This window comes from Panthera uncia, chromosome D1 (assembly GCF_023721935.1).
Source record: "Panthera uncia isolate 11264 chromosome D1, Puncia_PCG_1.0, whole genome shotgun sequence".
Lineage (NCBI taxonomy): Eukaryota > Metazoa > Chordata > Mammalia > Carnivora > Felidae > Panthera > Panthera uncia.
Window position 1 is genome coordinate 85,095,343 of NC_064808.1, and position 7,886 is coordinate 85,103,228.

Genomic DNA, 7,886 nt, shown 5'->3' on the forward strand with positions numbered 1-7,886 from the left:
TTCCTTGTATTTAGAAAAGCAACTTAGAAAAAAAAAGCAACTTTTGTATTTAGAAAAAAAGCAACTTTTTTTTTTTTTAGAAAGATGCATAGGCAATACCAAATTATTAAAATGCCTCTCTAGGGTACTTTCCCTCATTTTTTAATCCTTGAAATATGTATATATTAGCTTTTTAAATAATAATTTTAAAAGGTATCACCAAACAAAAATATGAAGGAGGAATTTACTGTACATTTTAGGGAACCACAGAACATGCCTGGGTTTTACTGAGCTTGCCACTGACTCAAAATATTGGATTTATTTTGGTGCCCTGCTTCTTCCTTCTCACTCTCCTCACGTCTCAACTGCGGGAGGGAGGTGGTTTTTGTTTCCACTGTTAGGGTGGTCACTAAGCACAGCACTTAACTCCTAACACAAATCAACATAATTCTGTTCCTGCCACCCCATCACGTTGGCTGTCCAGCTCCTTCTGACTCAGAATTAAGTCATTCGAGGTATCGGCCTTCCCCTCCCAGAAGAGTGTCATTTACAAAACTGATAAGCAAATGCTCCAAGACCTCAACAGAGTTGTTAGTAAACAAGAAATGGCACAGAACCGAGGAGGGAGTTAGGAAGAGACCCCAGGCCCCTGCACAGTGACATGGATCCATGCATGGACCCTCTTAGGCACAGTCAACCAACCTACTGGGACCCCACTGCTCACCAGCCCCCAGGCCTCCACCACGCCAAGCAGATAAAAGGCTGATACAGCAATTCCCCAGGACACAAACTGTGTGTGCACAAGGAACTAGATAAAACATATGCATAAGGTAAGGCGTGGAACGAAGCGTGAAGAATGTAAACAACCCTATTTGTGGGCTTAGGTAGGTGAATCTTTCCTTTTTTTATTTTAAAATTGCCTTTATGATTTTTAATCATGTGTATAATAAATAAAGCTACATTTTGTTCAAAGCCTTGTTGAAATCACATCTCCAGCCAGTCTCCTGGTCTACCAGATGAGTAACCTCATCAAAAGGGGAAACCAGACGAGTTTGGTGTGAGAGGTTTCCGTGGATCTGTGTCGGCGCCTGGTGCTCACCACTCTGGTTAATGACGTGTTCCAGTACTTTGCTGGGGATATGCATCAATGACCATCATCTTTGTAATACAACTGTATAATGGCTTGGCAGTTAAGATGTAGGCTTTGAAGTCACATAGATCTAGGTTTGAACCCTTGTTCTATCTCTAATTGCCTTTGGGTCATTATGCATACCTTTTGAGCCTCAGTATTCTCAGCTTTAAACTGGGCGGTTTTATTCACAGAGTTGCTGTGTGGATAGAGAAAGATACTGAATTGAAATACACATATTTAGTGAGGGTAGAAACAGTCGTGATCATATTCTTTACCTTTTCACGATCCTCACTATCTCAGAGACACCAGGGATTCAAGATTTTGACCAGTTTGCCACCTATCACAAGAATTCTAAAGATTTTGTTGCCAAGCCTGGACAGAATAAGCAAACTCAGAAAATATGAGATTCCAAGACAGCAATTTTAGTAGACACCTGTGTCTAGAAAACTTCTTACAAAGAAAAAGAGGCAATTACTATCCATGAACTCTGAACAAACCCCAAATATGTTTCTGAACAAACCCCAAGTACCTTCTCACCACTGCCAGCCAGAGTGAGAGTTCTTGGAGAAGCCCAGAAGTTCCCATTCCTGTCTACTAATCAGCCGTTATAATTTTGGTAAGTCCCCAGCACCTCAGAAACATCCTAAGAAGCAAAACCCAGTTTCTTATCCAAACCAAACTCCTTCTCACCCTTAGTAATCCATCCCACCCTAAGCACACTGGACTGACAGCCGTCCTACACTCTGGAGGCCCAAGCAGAATAGAGCAGAGCCAGACTACCTGGCTTCAAATTCCAGTCCCACTACTGTTTCACTCTGTGACCTTAGGCAAGTTGCTTAGCCTCTCTGTGCTTCATTTTCCTCACCTATAAAAGGGTAATAATAACACTGAGAGGTATAATACACGGTATATGATCAACAAATGCTAGCAATGATCTCAACACTCCAGTAGCATATGCACAATGTCAGAAGCAACATCTTTGGGCCCTGGGCCCAGTGGCTCTGTCACACTGTCTTCTTCTAAGAACAGACTTTCTCTCTTAGGAGAGACATGAGCCAACCATCTGGTCAGAACCAGAAGCCCAAGAAGGAAGTGACACCAGCATCACAGTGGCCACCGGCCACCAGCCACAGGGCAGGCAGCCACACCCCCCAGGGTGCAGCGTGACAGGCCCAGGTCAGGGAGGCTGTGTTGACATGGCATCATCACCACCAACAAGCCGGCTCTGGGCAGATCCACCCGCGGAGGGTCCTCACAGGTTTACACAACTTAGGCTTCAGACACAGGCAGCTACCGAGCTAGGATTGTCTTCTCTGCCTCAGTTTTCCCATCCCCTAAGTGAGGCCATGAAGGTCCAGGTCTTCCCAGGACTGAGGTGCCGGGAAGCACCCTGGGATAGGCAGGCTGCCTGGGAGGTGAGTCCCCACCTAAAGAACTGCCCACCTCCCCTGCTGTGCCCTCACCTGCTGCACACACTGTCATGGCATATGGGCATCCCAGACAGCCCCAGTACCTACTCAAGAGAACCTAGAAGAAGTAAGTTTTTTAAAGTTTCGTTCTGTATGGGAGGGAGGAAGACAGGGATGAGGAGTCAGTCATAGGTCGTAGGCACACATTTCTTTTCCGTAAAAGGATCTTTCTCATAGAAGCTGCATAAAGGGTGGTCTCATTTCCCAGCTCCTCCCAAAGAGATTCCCTGTGTTCAGCGGGACAGGCCAGCACTTCTGGGAGGCCAGTGCCCTGCTGACAACCTTAGTTCTCAGCCTCTGCACACTCCTCCTACCAATACTACATCACCTTCTTGTTGTCTCCAGGCTGTTTCCAACTCAGAAATCCAGGGAGAAGATATTTGCAAACACATATCAAATAAAGGGTTAGTATCCAAAATCTACAAAGAACTTATCAAACTCAACACCCAAAAAACAAATAATCCAGTGAAGAAATGGGCAAAAGACATGAATAGACACTTCTCCAAAGAAGACATCCAGATGGCCAACCAACACATGAGAAAATGCTCCACATCACTCATCATCAGGGAAATACAAATGAAAACCACAATGAGATACCACCTCACACCTGTCAGAATGGCTAACATTAACAACTCAGGCAACAATAGATGTTGGCAAGGATGCGGAGAAAGAGATCTCTTTTGCATTGTTGGTGGGAATGCAAGCTGGTGCAGCCACTCTGGAAAACAGTATGGAGGTTCCTCAAAAAACTAAAAATAGAACTACAACCCAGCAATTGCACTACTAGGCATTTATCCAAGGGACACAGGTGTGCTGTTTCGAAGGGACACATGCACCCCCATGTTTATACCAGCACTGTCAACAATAGCCCAAGTATGGAAAGAGCCCAAATGTCCATCGATGGATGAATGGATAAAGAAGATTTGGTATATATATATGTATATATAATGTATACACACACACACACACACACACACACACACACACACACACACAATGGAGTATTACTCGGCAATCAAAAAGAATGAAATATTGCCATTTGCAACTACGTGGATGGAACTGGAGGGTATTATGCTAAGTGAAATTAGTCAGAGAAAGACAAATATCATATGACTTCACTCATATGAGCACTTTAAGACACAGAACAGATGAACACAAGGGAAGGGAAGCAAAAATAATATAAAAACAGGGAGGGGACAAAACAGAAGAGACTCTTAAATATGGAGAACAAACAGAGGGTTACTGGAGGGGTTGTGGGAGGGGGGATGGGCTAAATGGGTAAGGGGTATTAAGGAATCTACTCCTGAAATCATTGTTGCACTATGTGCTAACTTGGATGTAAATTTAAAAAATAAAATAAAATACTAAATTAAAAAAAGAAAGAAATCAAAACTGTGTGATCTATACACCAGGCTGCAACTTACAAAGGGCTTTCATGTAAAGTATCCCTGTTAATTCTTGCAACAAACCTGTAACACATATGTCATCCCCATTTTATAGCCACAGAAACTGAGGCTCAGATTAGGTAACATCTGAGATCACCCACCAGAAAAGCGGAGGCACCAGGTCTTAGCTCCGTGGTGGACACTCTGGAACTCACAGATGGCCTCAGGTCCCAATTCCCCTACCCTGACCCTTCAAGCCTGGATTAGCTGTTTCCTAGGTGCCCACCCTGGCTTTCTCTGGAATCCAGTACTTATCATACACACAGAAGTTAACCCCCCTCCCCCCCATATTCCACACTATACTGGGTATTCCTTGAAGGCAGGGGCTATAGGACTAGGATCTTTCTCAAATGTCATTGTCCAGTACCTGGCACATGCTCAGTAGGTAGGTATGTAATAAATATTTGTTACATAGATGAGTGAATGTTTGACCAGTTACCAGAGATGACTCTGAATAGCCCCCACACCTGATTTCCCAGTCCTGGTCTCCATATGCCTGGGGGATATTGACTCCTACCCAGGGCAATCTTGACTTGAGAAGGAACCAATGGAGCTCAAAGTACTTTTATAGCTCCATCAAATAGGGCCCAGACACTCAAGGGCCCAGACACTCACAACAAGGGCCCAGAAACTCAGTGAGGCGGGCTTCCCAGTTCTCACTGGTGGCCATAATAATTGGCATCTGTACACCTGCTCTCATGGAGGGAGGGCTCACACGATCCCCAAACACCATGTGCACATCAGGGCCCCAGAGACAGTAGGGAACACTGAGGTGGCCACTTCCTACTTACTGGGAACAGGGTTGGGTAAGCAGGGGCCAGAGTCATCAGCCTTGGGAAGGATGCAGTCACATACAAGAATTTTAAGACCCACCCTATTCCATCCGTGCAGGAATGGGAATGCCAGAACATGGAACTCGGAAACAATAGTCCCCAGGTGGGGCTCAGCATGACCCAGCCAGGCAAATCCTGGGGCAGAAGCTGCACCTCCTGGTCAGGGAACAGGTCAAGGCAGAGTCTGCAGACCCTGACTGCAAACACTGCAGGGTGATCCAGAGAGTGAGCTTTCTGCTAAGGCATGGAATGGGAAGGAATATTCAATGACTTCCTGGAGAAACAGAAATGAGCTTTGGGCACAGCAAGCTACTTTCTTCAGGGCACACTGCACCACATCTAACTTTTGCACAACTCTCTTAGCATGGCTTTCAAGACTGTAATTTCCTTAAGGAAACAATCATATCTTATTTTGTCTTTGAGAACCTTCCATCCCTCCTAGTGCCCAGCCCGGGACTAGGTACAGAGGTGGTTCAATGGAGCTCAGCGGGAGAAAAGACAGAAAGGGTGACCCGCATGAAGAAAAGTCACAGAATCAGAGGTGGAAGGAAGAACCCAATGGAATAGAGAATGCGTGAGCTTCACAGAAGATGAGAAAATGAGCAAGGGCTTGCATGGGACAAGAGAAAGCCAGCTGACAGGAGTGTGGGGATGAGCCCAGGCCCAGCCCCCGGTAGGGGAGGGGGTGTGGGCAGAGAGGCAGCACAGAGGAAGACTGCAGAATCCCACAAAGGGGGGGGGGGGGGGGGGGCGGGGAAACAAGCCTGCCCTGAAATAACAAATACCAAACAGCAGGCCCTCTGCTGAGGAGGCAGGAGTCTAGAGCCCCAATGGGCAATTATCAACAATTCGTAATTATCAAGGATTCGTAAACATGGCAGTTACAGAAAGGAAAACAGAAGGCATACATCTGGGGAACCTGCCTCGAGCAGGGAGCCTCCGCAGGAACACAGGCCCAGGCCTCCAGGCTGGCTGCCCTACCCGTGTTTCCTTCCACATAGGAAGTGAAAAATGGAGAAAACAAGAGTGTCCAAGCCCAGCTGCTATCTGTGGTCCAGCTAGCCACAGCAGCCCCAGAATCTGGTCTTAAGTCAAGATGCTGCTTGGAGAAAAGGAACTGATTTCAGAGAGCTACAAAATCTGGCCTATGTGAAGCAATGGCGCAACCTGAGGCAGCAGATGTTACAGGACCAGGAGAGTAGAAAGAGTGCGGGCCATGCGGAGCCACCCCTCACCTGCATGAGGGAGAAAGCTCCCTCACAATACGCCCCCACCCCCAGCACCCACCCAGCGCCAGCCATGACCTGGGCTTCTCTGGCATTTCAGGGAAACCCAGGGTCCCAGCTGGACAGAGGCAGAGGTATGGTTGCTAGTCCTGCCTGGGCACTGCCACTAGGTGTGTCCATCAATAAAGCACCAACCCATCCCCAACTCTTACATCAAGGTTTAAGGTCCCCGGTGATTTTGTCTGCCAAACAAGAGCTTCCTGCTTGGGCATCTTCCAAAAGGCTCAAGACACATGTTCTTACATCCCTTCTCACAAAATCACCTTCCCAAAGGGCTTCATACCCTCTTAGAGAAGGCCAGACAAGTCCAACCCTGGGGTCCTTAGCACCAGGCTCTATGGCACTCAGAGCTCTGGTCTCCCAGTAGCCCTCTGCAAAGGTCGCAAAATGCCCTCTGACCAGGAAGGAAAACAACGAACTCCCGCAGCGACCAAGGATGGCTATGACCCCAAAGCCCCCTGGAAACCATCCTTGCTCAGCCCAAATCACCACACTCCGGGCCTCCGCCCCTGGTCCTTTCCAGATGTGCACTAAGAGTGCGGAGTTAATGGAGGGACCGAGATGGAGCCCTTTTCTCGGGTCAGGGAAAGGACCGAGTGGGCAGGAAGGCTGGAGGAGAGACTCGGAGTCTCCAAGGACCCGAGGGTTGCCGCCTCCACCTGGGCCGCCTCCACCTGGGCTGGCGCGCGGCAGGGCTGGTACCAAAGGTCCGCCAGGCACCCGCCAAACAGGAAATTCCACCTGTCGGGCCGGCCAGCGCCCGGGCCACAAATGGGCAATGGAGCGGTTCCCTTTGCCAAGACAAAGCGCCCGGGCCCTCGGCGCCCGCTCCCGTCGCCCCGCTCCCGGCCACACTGGTGGCTTCCCGGGCCCCGACGATGCCCGCAAAGCCCGCCGCGCCCCTCGCCAACCTGAGGCCGCGAGCTGTACTTGAGTCCTGCGCCGAGGTCCTTGGAACCCCCTCCGCCCTTGCGTGCCCGATTGCTCTTCATGGTACCAGCGGTCGGTCGCGGGTCTCAGAGGCGTGGTCCCCGCGGGCGGCTGGCTCCCATCGCCGTCGGGGCGCTAGGGGCGCGAAGGGCGCGGGGCGCACAGGGGCGCACCGGGGCGCTAGGAGCGCGGGGGACACGGGGGGCGCGGGGCGTGCCGAGTTCCGGTAGCAACCCCGCGTGCTGGCCGCCGGCGGTCGCTCTCGCCCTCACTCTTCCTGTCCCAGGCAGGTAGTTTCAGGGTGTGGCCTCCCCGGGGCCCGCCCCGCCGTCCGTCCGCCCGCCTCGCCGGCGCACCTTTCCCAGGCCCCGCCGCCCCCTCGTCGGTTCCCGCCCCGCGCGGAGCCCCGCTCTGCCTCCTCCCCTCGGGGCCTGCCTCCTCCCCTCGGGGCGAAGGGAAACACAAGGCCACGGGCGGGGAGGTGAGGGACAAGTAAGACCCGGAGACCTGCGCGGTGGTGGCCATGAGCATTAACTGTGCCCCGCGCTTACTGGGCCCTCGGTGAGTACCTAACAGCAACAAAAATGAGTTCACCCCGCTCTCTCCCTCTCCTAGAGGTGGCCCTTTGCGCTGGGGGATGACCCTTCCATCCGCCTCCTGGATGCCACCCATGGTTTCTTTCCCTCCCTCTTGCGTCTTCAATCCCTCTCCACCTTGCTAAATGACCAGGTCTCAATTATAACCCTTCCAAACCAGACAAACACCGGAACCGCCCCTTGACCCAGCCTCCCCTCCAGCCACTGCTCTCCTGC

The 7,886-nt window shown here is 50.4% G+C and overlaps 1 protein-coding gene across 1 annotated transcript in view; it reads right to left on the reverse strand.

Annotated features, from left to right (window-relative positions):
- The window catches only part of ST14 (ST14 transmembrane serine protease matriptase), a 42,226-nt gene extending 34,949 nt beyond the window's left edge, over positions 1-7,277 (reverse strand). The window contains exon 1 of the mRNA XM_049654312.1: positions 7,056-7,277. Within this exon, the coding sequence (XP_049510269.1) occupies positions 7,056-7,136 (81 nt within the window). The 5' untranslated portion in view covers positions 7,137-7,277. The remainder of the gene's footprint in view (positions 1-7,055) is intronic.
- Positions 7,278-7,886: the final 609 nt, after the last annotated feature.